The 14425-nt window shown below is 36.8% G+C and overlaps 1 protein-coding gene across 1 annotated transcript; it reads left to right on the forward strand.

Annotated features, from left to right (window-relative positions):
* The first annotated feature begins 11320 nt into the window (after window positions 1–11320).
* Window positions 11321–13856, forward strand: LOC137732309 (probable serine/threonine-protein kinase PBL15). Its single transcript, XM_068471617.1, has 5 exons — window positions 11321–11755; window positions 12488–12623; window positions 12754–12890; window positions 13070–13193; window positions 13408–13856. The coding sequence occupies exons 1-5, from the start codon at window positions 11321–11323 to the stop codon at window positions 13854–13856; spliced, it is 1281 nt and encodes a 426-aa protein (XP_068327718.1).
* The last annotated feature ends 569 nt before the right edge of the window (window positions 13857–14425 follow it).

The following is a 14425-nucleotide window of genomic DNA, read 5'->3' on the forward strand; positions in this document are numbered from 1 at the left end:
AGAAAGCGAGGTCTAACGGCTATAAGTCGCGCTTTCCGCATTTGCTGGTTCAACTTTCAACGTGCGGGTCCCACTTCTGATTCAGCTCCAGCCAAAACATAAGATGATCTTAGTCTCGCATTATGCTAGCATTAATATGATTTAAATTCGTGTTTAACAATAATCAAATCTAACATTTCTTTTAATTAAATAGTTAAAACGTATATATATTGTGTTTTTTTAATTATTTTTTATTTATTTTGAACAACTTAAGAGACTATAGAAAATATTCAATTAGCATTTTAAGAGATTTTAATTATTTTTATAAATTTAGAGTAGTTCAATTAGAAATCTAGGTGATTATATAAAAGTCTAGGTGTATTTAATTAGAATTTTAAAAGAAGTTTATAACATTTTAAATGCATTCAATTATAAATTGATTTTGAGAATAAAAATTTAGAAATTGATTTTAAAGGAGTTTTTAAAAAGTTGGAGAATTCAAGAGAACTAGAGACATTTCACAGTATATTTTAAGGATTCTCACATCTTATCTCTCTCTTGAATTTGAGGGAATTCATTCAAATTTTACATAGAATATCTAGAAATCAATTAAACTCCATCAAAATTCATGAATTTATAAATCTATTAAAATCCCTCAAAATCTCAATTGAATAACCATTTTAAAAACATTATCCCCTACAATTACAAACACATCAAAAATACAATGCAGATTTTCAATCATAGAGGATCTTTAGTCCTAAATGCTAAATCCTAGTCATGAGGACTAAACATTTCGAGCCCGAGAGATTTCACACCTTGAAGTTTTCTTTGAGCTTTCATGGAAATATCTTTTGTACTTACACTATCTTTCTATTTAAGAATATTTTGAACGTCTAAGGCCTGTTCATTAATGTTTTACAAAATAATTTTTAGTTTTGCAGATACAAAAACAGGTGAACAAAGCATTTAGCAGATCGTTTTGTGAAAACAAAATCAAAAAATGAAAATGCAAAACGCAATATTTGGCCTAAGTTATGCATAACATTAAATTAATGTTTTCTTTGTTTCTTAAGAACAATTTTCAAAATAATAAAAAATAAAACATACATTATAAAACAAAGTTAAAATTCTATAATAAAATAAAATAAAATTACATATGCGATGCTCACCGTCACTACCACTACCACCACAACATTCTCCACTCCACTACCGGATCCATTAAGGAGCAAAAGGAAGGGGGCGGGGGGTTAGCTGACCCTCTGAACTTAGGTGAATCTGCATGGATGACTTGGTGCTGTCTCCTAGGTGAATCTCTATGGATGACTTGGTGCTGCCTCCTTGAAGGTTGGAGTTGTCCTTTATACATGCATTCCAACATCTTGATAAAATACATCAAAGAGGCATTGCCATTCTTATTAATTTTTTTTATTTTTTTTATTTTTTAATATCAACTTGGGAGCAATGTCTTTTGTTCCATTGATAATGAAGCTATAATGTGGCATTTTCAAAATAAGAAAACACGTCGCGGACAGTTGTAATTTGTATTGTTATTTATTCCATAAATCATGAATGATGGAACTATGGTTTAACTTTTAAAGTTATTATATGTCTAAGATATGTTGTGAACTTTTACATGTGACCCTTCGACTAACTTTTCCTGGATCCACTACCGCTCTACCCCATCACGCACACCGCTATAGCTTATTTGAAATATGCCTTAAAGCAAATAATGAGATGATACTTTACAACATTTTGCATATTAAACTATTTTAGTTTAATCTAAGAGAAAAGATATTGTTTAGAGTCATCTCATTAAATATTATAGCCTAAATGACAAGTGCAAGTAATATGTGATTACGAGAATGTAATCTAAAGAAGTTAGATTCATGAAACTTTTCTTTCTCATACACATATCCTATACGTCCTGATTGAAGGATTTCTAATTGGGCATTCATAATCCAGATTGATCAGTACATACTATGTCTTCTAACACACCCCGACCTAAATCAAGGCATGATGGCCATCACGTGATGGTGACGTAGCCATGTGTGCAGTGCGGAAGTGACAGTGATATGAAGATGTGAGAAATAAAAAACCCATTAACTAATGCACACAAGACAAGTAAATAAGTGCGGGAAGAAGTGTTCGAGTGTAGATACACATAGTCAGAGCGTAGGTGCCAACGTGCAATCCAGCAAGCTAAATACTAATTATACAGGGTATGAAAGAAAACCCTACATTGATGGATGCCTGTTAAAACCGCTGTAGAGTCCTCGTGAGTCACCAACATGCACTTCTATCTAGAACCTGGGAGGGTGCAAAACAAAAAATGTGAGTGGGTAAAAACAAAGCTTTTCAAAACCATTTCTTTTTCCAAAAGTAATAACCCTTCACCATAAAACCCGTATAGTTTCCCAGAAAATAATAATACATACGTATATAAAAATCATGCTCGAGAGTAGTGAAACTCAAATATATGCCATGTCAAGTATCCCAGTATGGAAATAAGTAGCTAGGTGAAATAAATCAATGTAAAATGATATGTCAGCTGGAGTCACCTAACATGAACTGTACGGCTGAACCTATAGCTCATCAGATATGCCTGCACACGAGTTGAAACCACCTATTGTGGTTTGTACGACAGGGCTGGGTGCAAATAAGTACGCTTAAGTGCTACGATCACGTGAAGGCTGTGCAAATAATCGCGGGTCACCTACGAGTCACAACCACCTAATGTGGTTTGTATGACAGGGCTGTGCACCAAACTTGGATCCAAGGTGAGCGTGAGGTGCGTGAGGTGAACATCACGTGAAGGACTGTGCCCTGGCCATGGGCGGAAGCACTAACACCGGGGTGCAGGATAATGAGCTCTAAATGCATCTACGTATAACTACAAACAATGCATCCACTATCATCAATATATACTCACATGAAGCTTGCTTGGGCATCCGCAGCATCAAGAAACAATATGCATATCTATACTAATGCATACTCTAAAGCATAATGCAATTGACATGGCATTTAAAATGTAATTTCATTTAAAACAAATTTCTGGGAAAACGCAAAACATATATACGTATATATAGAAAATGAAAAGCCCACTCACTGGTATGTAGCTGGATCGTAGCCCCCGAGTCTTGCCTGACTGCGCTCATCCTCCGAAAACATCTCACTTATATGTGAACTCACTATTTTAACATTAATTTTAAGTACATAACCAAAACCATGTAATAACTTCTCATACGTTACTCAATTGGGATGTTTGAATATACCATCGTGGCCTACTCAACACCACGAGCATCTCCATATTTTTAGAATAATTTTCCGACGTCCCACGTGCCCCCATGTGCCTGGCACACGAACGAAATTTTAAATGCCGTTAGGAAATATTCCGCTAAATAATAGAATATTCCGTTAACTTCACCTGACGCCGTTAGTATATGCTGTCAAAGTTGATGGAATATTCCCCTTCCTTCTCCGGTGGTTCGTCGAATTCCTACGCCGATCGACTCTGTGTCGTCGGAAACTGGAAAAATTTCAAATTTATATATCTCACTCAAATCTCAACCAAACTTCACAAACCTTACATGGATTTGAAGCCCTAAACGAGTAGAACATGTTCTTACCACTTTGAAGTCCTAAAATCGACGGGAACTAGTCGGAAAATCCTTCGATATTCCGGTCAAAACTGCAACTTGAGGAACTGACCTATCCTGACGTCTAGAACCTTCCAAAACTTCTCTATGATATATGTGAAGTTGCTTTAAGACTCCCTTAAGCCCTAAAACTCCGTGAAACGTCTATGATCACGATGGAGTAGCAGAGAACCTCACCGGAGCTCGCGAGTTCCCGAGTTTCCAAGGTTCTTTCACTAAACTAAGGGTATGATTAGGTTCCTGACCTTGCAAGGAACTTGAAAATGACCTCTCCTAGTTCGATCTGTGCAAGTTGAAGATGGTTAGGTGTGTGTGTGTACGGACTATACGGACAAAGGAAAGATTAAGAGAAAGGTTCAGGGTATGTACGTGTGTGTGAATGTGTGCGTGTGGTTCGGATTGGGCATAAATAAAAGGGATCTTAAGCCCTAATTGGGCTGCATGTTTAGGGCTAACAATTGACCCCAAAACAAACCTAAAATTCTAATTGGACCTAAGAAAGTAGGAGGTTGGTGATTGGTCCATTTCCTTAGCCCAATTACATAATCGTTTAATCGTAATATTTTCGTTACGAACCCAACTCGGCCCTAAATCACGTCAACACTCTAGTGACATCGAGTATCATTTAATAGCGTCAACGGGACAAATAATTTAAACCATATACGTACATTCGCATCTCTACGACTTGAGGGTGTAATCGTCATTTTCACACATTCAAGGATAAAATATATATTAATTCAAGACGGGTCGTCACATCTTCTTCCTAGAGAGTGACTGGGCTTGAGTCATTTATGTCAAAAACTAAGGCAAGTATGTAGGTGTTCAATTGAGAGTGAGTCCACTGAGCGTGATAAACTAGGAGTTCTTATACTCATGTCATATGAGAACTCACTAGTTGGGATAATACAAAATAGTCCTTTGACCTACAACACCATATTTGACTTATAGCTAGGTCCTTAATCTTTGACTATAAGGACACTATGATGTGTGAGGGTGTCTGCGGCATCATTGTAGTTAGGCAATCTAATCATTGAGGAATGTGAATGTACAACAAGGGATCTCTAACCTTCAAATTATTGAGGTAAAATACTCTCTGTGTCACTTGTTGATCGTGAGATACATCCAGGATCGACACGTGACGTCATAACATACATGTACATCTGTCATGCCTCTCTTTCGAAACATGACCAAAACAATCCAAATGGTTGAATAGTGTAGTAATTTTTTTCTTTTATTTCAAGGTTGCATTTAACCTCTATGTTAGATTGCCTTCGTACCCAAAATGGGATCAAGCCATTCGTAGTTCACATTTCTTTTAAGCTCTAAAAGTTCTCAAGCATTAACTAGAAAGAACATAGAGTTCTAGAATCACTCAATGGAACTCAACGAGCATGCCTCACTAGATTCCAGATTTCACAATGAAACCATATGAGAACCAGGATTGTCATTTCTCCATTCACCTATTTCACAATAGTTTCCAACACATATCCACAATCACAACGATTAATCCATTCATTGACTTAAAGATGCACAACATTAACATTTGAATACGTTAATCTAACAAGGGTTGAGTGATACATAAACTCATCACAACCCTTCGAAAGATGCTACAACTTCTACTAATCAATATAACGTTTTTGTTATATCCATCATCTCTATTAGTTTGATTTAGTTATCCTAAACTATCTTAGGTGTGGACATCTTTTAGTTTGAAATGTTACCAAAGTTATTGTTAGGTAGATGTATAGATGACTAACTTGTTGAAGAGACTAACACCAGGGGTGGACATAAATTAATTGGGTGGATCTTTACATGGTAATGGATAAACTTAACTTAGAATTATGTAGGTAATGCATGCGTACGCATAGGAAAGTAGTCTGAATCAATAAACAAAGAAAAATAGGGAAGTGATGATTTATTCAGTTGGATGGTCATAAAATTGGGTGGACCCTTACATAGCATAGTCTAAACATCAGCTAGCGTTTTTATATGAGAAATGATAAACATACATCTTTTTTAGCTTCTCACACATTCTTATTTAATTTCGTCTGTTGTTTCCATTTGATTTATCTTATCGATGTCCCTATAGATGGCTAAAAATTAAAAAAAAAAAATGTGCGAGAAGCTAAAAAAACAAAAATCACTACCTTTCTATATTTGCATGCAGCTGAAAAATGCGCAGTTGCTAACTCTAATGTCTTGTATGATACAATATTGGTTTGGGTATTATTCTCTGATTTAATCATAATACTGGCTTGGGTTATATGATTTAATTGTCACACAAAAGAAACTCTAGTAAGATCGTGCTATCTATTTATTGTTAACAAATTGGTTTGGGTATCTCTAATTTAATCATAATACTAGCAAGTGCGCGTAACTTTTGGCATGTAAGGCTTAGTTAGGCTACATGTGCATGCCACCTACTGTAATTGATTCGTTGTCTTCATCAATCTGAATACTCATAAATAAGAGCAGTTGGATAAATTTCACCTCACGATGGTACTAGCACAAAAAATTAAGGAGGCACTACATGCACACTATAAAAAAAAAAAAAAAAAAGGAAAACTAATGAAAATAACTTTAAAACTTTGAGTTTTGACAATAAGGACAAAATAAAGAGTAAAGTGAATAGTATCAATATTGACTTTTTAGTGTAAAAATATGATTTTTTATTAAAGTTAACAATACCGGAACCTTTTCATTAAGGTTCCCTTTAAAAAAACCCTTTACAGACAAAATTTATTTGTCGAGCAAGATAGGGTTTTGTTGCCTATCCTTTTGCCCGATGGAGCATAATGCCCTTTGCTACGAACTTTCCCTTGGCAAACTCTGTTTGCCTGACGAGACTATTTCATTGAGCAAAGTGCATTGACCAACTTTTCCCCACAAATAAATCATGCCCGGTGCCATTATTTTATAGATTTTCATAAGAAAAAAAAAATTGAAATATTTTGCCCAGCAAAAGTATTCGTTGGGCAAACCTTTAATTTTTTTTTAAATTCGTAATTTGAATTATATTAATCTAAAGAAATCACAATTTTAAAGAAATTTATTTAATTATATTAAAAATAAAATATTCTTACAAAATGTATATAAAAAATCCTAAACCAACTACGACTATTGGGGTGGCTGGTGAGATGGCAGCTAAAAGTTACTTGGAGGTACATGAAGGTGAATGTCAAAGACTGCCATAGCTTGAGCCATCCCAGCAATATACCCTAGAAGGCCCTCATTTCGCTTACACGCAGCTGCTTTCCGAGCTTCTTCTCAATGACAGGCTTTTTTTCGAGCTTCTTATTCTTGTTGTCAGGTCTGCTAGCTCAATCTCCATATGCTGCAACCTGAAAGACACGCAACTTGGAGGTTGAGAGCTAGATGAAGAAGATCCCTTGAGGTCTCGACCCACTTCTAGGTTGCAAAGTTCTTTGTTTTTTTGTCACCTAACTTTGTCTATCTGCAACAAGTGCCAGCTCTTCCATTGACATGTCTGGTTGCTGATAAGAGAGGTTGGCGATGTACTTGTCCTTCTTCTGCAACATTAAAAGCTTAAAAAAAAAAAAAGCAATTAAGATTATCAATAATAATTTTGAGAATTTCAAGTGTAATGAATTTTAAAATTAAAATTTTGAACAAAATACTTACAAAAATGTTGTCAGCCACTTGGTTGCCAAAATTGGCATGTGTATCCCCCTAAACCTTGACTTCTGGGAGAAACGAACCCTTTTCACGCATTTCCTCGACCCAAAAGTGAGGGGCTGGAACCATAATGATGAAGGTACGACTTTGCTTTTCAGTTAGTCTTATTTGTCATGGATTTTAGCCGTAAATTTAAAAGTTTAATTAAATTAATAAAAACTTTAATTTAAAAAACAAAAAATTGGAATTAAATTTAAAAAAAAAAAAAAAACTTACTAGAAATTCTAGGCTTTGAAAACGTCTGCACAACCACTCCCACTGGGTAATCCTCAGCACAAAGTCCGGTGATGGATCGGTAGGAGCTTTAGTAGGAGATGCACAAGTCTTGTAGTACATGTGCAACTCGTACTTCCACGGCTTCTACTGCTTAACACACACCTAGTTTATGTACTCATTTGTACTTGGTTGCTACATGTCGATCTCAAAGTTGGTTTGAATCAAATAACAAAAATACAAGTGTATAAGTACACTAAATAATTTAAAGGTACACCAATATATCTCTCATCATCTCCTTTCGCACATATGGGGAAATCTGCTTCCATAATAGGGTGAGTATGAGGCACTTAGTGCGAATCATTGCTTTTGTGTCGTGAGTCAATAGGCAGTTGACTTTGAGCCTCACTTGCCTATGGAATGGGTAGGAAACGACCACGATCCGGTTGTGAAATAATCAAGTGATCCAGTTGGAGGCCAAGCCTCTATAGATCCTTCGTATTTTGGCATTCTTCCCGGTTAAGAGTTCTCCATCTCCCTCTGTGCGCATGGTCGTTGACGTCTTTGGCTGTGAACACACCGGGCAAATCAAGGCACTTAGCCTGATGAAGCCAAAGTCGTGGGCTTGGCCGTCGACTAGGCACTAATGGCCGCCTGATTGCCATTGTGTGTATCTCTGTTTTCCTACAAATTTCCCTTCTTTTTTTTTTTTTTGAAATTTTTGAAATTTCCTATTTTTCTAATAATTTCACAAATTTCCCAATATTCCTACAATTTTCACAAAATTCACAAAAATCCTACACTAGAGCCTTTTCCCCACCTGCAGCCCACCTTTTCCCAACACCCCAGCCCATACCTACCACCATACCATCCCCTAAACCCAACTTTATTTCCCCACCCCACATCCCACCCCTTCCCCGCACCCACCTCAATCCACCCCAGCAAACACAAATTACAATCACATATATTCATAAAATTTAAACAATTAATGAAAATTAAATTCGAAAAAGAGTAAGAGAGATAAAATACCTTTGTCAGAGAGATGAGAGAGAAAGAGTTAAGAGGGAGATTGTAGAGAGAGTTGAGAGGGAGATTTCAGAGACAGATGAGAGAGCAAAGAAAGAGTAGAGAGGAAACATAGTTCAGGAGAAGATGCTGTGAGGAGGAAGAAGAAGGCTATCTATGATATAAAATATTGGGTAAATTACACTTTATCACCTCAAGTTTGGGGTCGATTTCAATTTCTTACAACATCTTTAAAATATTTCAATTTCTTACAACATCTTTAAAATATTTCAATTTCATACCTCATGTAATATTTTATTTCAATATAATACATCCGTTATATTTTTCATCTATTGATCCGTTAAAAGCTGACATGGCTGCCAAATTTGTGTCATGTGGCAAAAAAAAAAGAAATTTAAAAAAAAAAAAAACCTTAATCTTCTAAAAAAAAAAAAACAAAAAAAAACTGAAATCGCACAACCCCACCCCACCCTTCTTCTCCCTACTGAGCCTCCACTCTCTTCACCTCCCATCCTAACCAAAAACCCACCCCACCCCCTTTCTCCCTTCTCTCATTTGCAATCCCACCCACCCTTCTCTCCTCTGCAACTCACACCCACCTTCTTCCTTTCTTTGCGACTCTAGGGCCTCCAATCCGCCTTCGTCGGCCCCTAGTCGAATCACCACTCTGAGCTCTGCTCGGCACCCACTCACCTTTCTCCCCCATCCGAACCCTGCTCCTCTAACATGTGCTTGTAGCTCCGTCGTTCGCGACCCAACCAGGATGTTCTCGATCAACCCGCCCGAGTTGACTCAGACCCAGTCCAGATCCGACGCCACCATAGAATAGTCGAACTCAGGGAATGGGAATAGAACGAGAAGTGCGAGCGCCTCGTGAGTCAACTCAGATGATTCAAATTTGGTATCGGAGAACACGAGCTCAAGGAGAATTTTGCAGGAGTTTTAAGGGGGTGGGGTGGGGGGTTACGGGGGAGGTGGAGGTGGGGTGGGACGGGGTGGGTTTTTTGATGGGAAGGGAGGTGAACAGAGTGGAGGAGAGGGAGGTAGTTGGGGGGCTCGAGAGGGAGAAGAGGGGTGGGGAGGGGTTCTGCGTTTTAAGAATATTTTTTTTTTGCCACATGGCATAAATTTGGCAGCCAAGTGGCATAAATGTGGCAGCCATGTGACATAAATATGGTAGCCATGTTAGCTCTTAACGGATCAATGGATGGAAAATGTGACGGATGTATTATATTGAAATAAAATTGTACTTGAGGTATGAAATTGAAATATTTTAAAGATGTTGTAAGAAATTGAAATTGACCCCAAAGTTGAGGTAGTAAAGTGTAATTTACCCTAAAATATTAGATTGTTGCCCGACAGACCAATTCGTCTGGCAAATGTTTTAAATTATGACACGTGTTAAATCCTAAAATCTCGGAGCATATATAACTACATTGATGGTTGGATTGTTAAAATTACTTTTGCAGACTACGAAAATCATTGAAGGAATTGGATATGTGAAAATGTCCCTCACTTTTGCCCAACAAACTATAAGCCTTAAACCTTAAACCCTAAATCATAAAATATACATTTGCCCGATCAAAGTTGGAAGGTTCTTCACACAAATGTGACATAATATGCACCAATTTTTTACTTTGGCATGAAATCTTTGGCTGTCGAAAATTTTCGTAGCCTAAAGTCTTTGAAAAAAAAAACTAAAACACTGACCGCTTTTGTCCGACCAAATGATTTATTGTTGGGCAAAGTTTAGTTGCTTGACGAAATTAGGTTCGTCGAGCAAGTGTTAATTTCTAGCAGTGGTATGAAAGAAGTAGTACACTATGAACTAGTTGGGCAATAAACTTTGAGCTAGATACTCCTACTAGATCTAAAATGCTCGAACGGTTCGAGTTTGACTCGTGTAATTGGCTTGTTTTTGCTTGTTCAAGCTTGGTTCATAAACGAAATGAGCTGAGCTTGAACATATAGCCTATCTTGAGCTATGATATATCTTCGGCTCATAATACTCGATCGTGAGTAGCTCGTATGTGTTGGACATGCAGTCATATCAAAGTATATTTAGCTTATTATATGGAGTTTAGTTTGCATGTATTCAATATTACTACCAACTTTTTATAATTTTTATTTTTTATATTAATTCTCAATAAATCGAGCCAAACAAAAGCTCAAGTTTAGTTTACAAATGAATCGAGCTCAAGCTTGAAAATATCATTCGACTTGAGCTTGAGCATGCATTTACGAGCTTTTTCACTTGAGCAAGAACAATTTCAACTGACCGGAGCTTGAGCATGTTGTACTCGAGTTGGCTCGATTATATAATATGTACCTTATCATAAATTGCTCATGCCAATAGAGTAGTTCCACCAAATTTTTATCAACCTTATAAGCCAAGTGGGTCTCACATATATAAGTGGGGTTGATGAGCTTGTTTCAAAATTTGGTCATGTTGTGTGCGTCCATAAAGAAAAAAAGATTAAGATTTACTCAATTGCAGAATTTCTTAACCTTCTGCATGAAGACGTTGCGTTAAAGACAAATCACAACAAAAATATAATGTTAAAGTAGCAGATTGCAAACGAAATACACTTCCCCCATTTAGCAGAGTGGTTAGAGCAGTTGAAGTAAGGATGTACACCTCTTTCCCTCCTTAATTTGCTCAGTTCTAGAATAAGAAACCATTGTTCAGGTGGTATTCTTTGCAACAAATGCATATCTGTTTCCACTAACTTTTCTCTTCTCCTCCAATAATGACGAGGCGGCAGCAGCAGCAGCAGCACTCAAAGCCTTGGATACCATTCACAGCAAACTGCTGTTCATCTGAAAACCAAACAATCTTTGGCAACTTCAGCAGGTGCAGGCCATCAAGGTCTGATTTCTCCAAGGACGTTGCTCAACTGCCGTCCTTCCGGCGGTTGTCTTTCTCCGATCTCAGCCACTCTTCGTCCATGCGTATCAACGAGGATCTTGCAGAGTCTTTCGGGTCGGATTTGTATGATTTTCAACTGAGTGAGCTGCGTGCTGTGACTCAGAATTTTTCGGTCAATTTTTTACTTGGAGAAGGTGGGTTTGGAACTGTTCATAAGGGTTATATTGATGAGAATCTGAGGCAGGGTTTGAAGGCTCAGGCCGTTGCCATTAAGCTCCTCGACATTGATGGCCTACAAGGACACCGCGAATGGCTAGTAAGGATTTTCTTATTTTACTTATAGTTTAGGAAATGATAAACATTCACTCTTTTTGGTCTCTCACACACCTTATTTAATTATGTACTTTGTTTCCATTTAATTTATTTAATTCGATAACTAAAAATAAAGAGGTCGAAAAACGAAAAAATGTGTCTAAAAATCACCTCCAACATATGAAGGAAGATGATATTACTAGGTATTATAAAGCACTAAGTAGAAAAAGACGAGGTTAATTTAATGTATAAAGACGGGGTTAATTCGATTAATAACGATAATAGTTATCATTTTTAATAGTACAAATAAATTTTTTTCGAACAAATCCAGATCTTTGTGAATCCGGATCTTCTTTGTGAAGATCATATAGATCTGTGAATCGTGTCCGTTCATTGTACATCGTGCGGTCATAAATTATTTTAAATATTTTTATTTAAAATTAAACACAAACAGTATTTGACAAAAACTGACCGTACGATGTATGATGAACAAACACGTTTCACTGATCTTCAGGATCCTCACCAAAAGATCTGAAGAGGAACCTGTTGAGATTTTTGTATATAAAGAATTTTGACTAAAGCGCCATAAATAAATGAATAATTGTATGTGGACGAATCTTCAAAATTCACAGCTCGAATCAAATGATTTGATTTGAAAAAAAAAAAGGACTATTCCAGTTACGTTAGTTAGGGTTAGTTTTGACAAATTTATTCATAACTCGTTAATTTGTTGCAGGCAGAAGTGATATTTCTTGGGCAGCTCAGGCACCATAATTTGGTGAAATTACTTGGCTACTGTTGCGAGAACGAGGAAAGACTCCTTGTTTACGAGTTTATGCCTCGAGGCAGCTTAGAGAATCACTTATTCAAAAGTGCGTTTGCATAATATTATCTCCATTCTCCAACCACATTATCATAATTATTTCTACTTACAGTTAGTTTTAGAATTATCAATTTGCATCTGCATGCATGCGGAAATTATTATATCTGCTATAACTGCAGGGCTTTCAATATCATTGCCTTGGGCCACAAGATTAAAGATTGCAACAGGAGCAGCCGAAGGCCTTGCTTTCTTGCATGGGGCTGAGACACCTGTCATATACCGGGATTTCAAAACTTCAAATGTTTTGCTAGATTCTGTAAGTGTCAAATAGCACTAATTATAAAACATTCTGCAAAATAAGTGACAGGGAGTGCAATATGATTTTTTATATTTTATTGATACAGCTCCTAAAGTAAAATGACAAAAATGAAACCTACTTTTAATTCAAGGGAATTTAAGTATTATATAAGCTGCATTTTACTCTGTATTTGGTAGGATTTCACAGCAAAGCTGTCCGATTTTGGACTTGCAAAGATGGGACCCGAAGGATCAGAAACACATGTCACAACAAGAGTAATGGGTACCTATGGATATGCAGCCCCTGAATATGTCTCAACAGGTATAACTTGAAAATGTTATGTATATACTTCCCAACTTTTCTTCTTCTAGTATATATGGTCTCGTTTGGGATTATATTTTCAGTGCATCGAGGTGTGCATATCAGGAGCCTTAGAAATTGGGAAAGATATTGTTACTAATTAATTTTACGAATTAATGAAACTGGTTGATGATTTAATCAAATGCATTGACATTGGAAGAAGTTCAATTTTCAGGGCAATTGACAATAAAATGTGACATCTACAGCTTTGGAGTGGTGCTGCTAGAATTGCTAACAGGAAAAAGAGCAATGGATAAATCGAGACCAAAGAGCGAGCAAAATCTGATTGAATGGGCAAAACCTTACATGTATAGTAGTCGGAGGTTGCGCTATATTATGGACCCGAGACTTGCCGGCCAGTATTCCGTTAAGGGAGCAAAGGAGATTGCCCATCTGGCATTACAATGCATAAGCATGAACCCCAAAGACAGGCCTAGAATGCCTTCCATTATCGAGACTCTTGAAAGCCTTCAAGACTTGAAAGACATGGCCGTCGCTTATGGGCATTGGCCGGCATCACCAAAATCTGCTAGAAATGGGGTTTTTGCTAAAGCTAGAATGGATGGTCATAGAGTTGGGAATATCAGGAAATCGTCTGCAACGGCAACTGCAAATCATAAATAATCTTGGGCAATTTCGATGACTCAGGGCTATATATCAAGTGTACCATAGGAAGTGTGGAATATTGCAAGTTAAAAAGACAAATTTCAAATCCGAGGCATATGTATAGTTGCCTATGTAAATATATAAATTGAACCGGGATGATTTATAGGGTTGCACCTTATCCATATATTTATATGTGACTTATCTTTATCCATATATGTGTGTGCGCAAAAATTCTTGGGTGCTCCGGAGTATTTGGTGCTCTGGTTTTAACAGTTAAATTTTAATTTTTAAACAAACATTTAGTTGCCAAAACTTCAGAGTGGCGGGAACTTCAGAGCACTCAAGAAAGTCTAGCTTGTGCATGACTGTGTGGAGTTTTTGAAATTTGAACTATCACCTTAATGAAAAAAGATAAGAAAAAAGCTAGTCAACTGATCTAAATGGGATTCACATCATATATGTGGATAAACATATTAAGTCCAAAGGTGGATGAGGAATTTTTTCTGATTAGGTGATCTAGACTCTCGTGGCACTCTTCTAGTTTCTTGACTTGTTTGTTCATTTGTTGTCGCCCAAAGCATCTTGGT

Source organism: Pyrus communis, chromosome 4 (genome assembly GCF_963583255.1).
Source record: "Pyrus communis chromosome 4, drPyrComm1.1, whole genome shotgun sequence".
NCBI lineage: Eukaryota > Viridiplantae > Streptophyta > Magnoliopsida > Rosales > Rosaceae > Pyrus > Pyrus communis.

Coding starts and splice junctions, on each gene's coding strand:
- LOC137732309 (XM_068471617.1), top strand. CDS start 11,321: ATGACGAGGCGGCAGCAGCAGCAGCAGCACTCAAAGCCTTGGATACCA. Junction 11,756..12,487: donor AAGGACACCGCGAATGGCTA/GTAAGGATTTTC, acceptor AATTTGTTGCAG/GCAGAAGTGATATTTCTTGG. Junction 12,891..13,069: donor CAAATGTTTTGCTAGATTCT/GTAAGTGTCAAA, acceptor TGTATTTGGTAG/GATTTCACAGCAAAGCTGTC.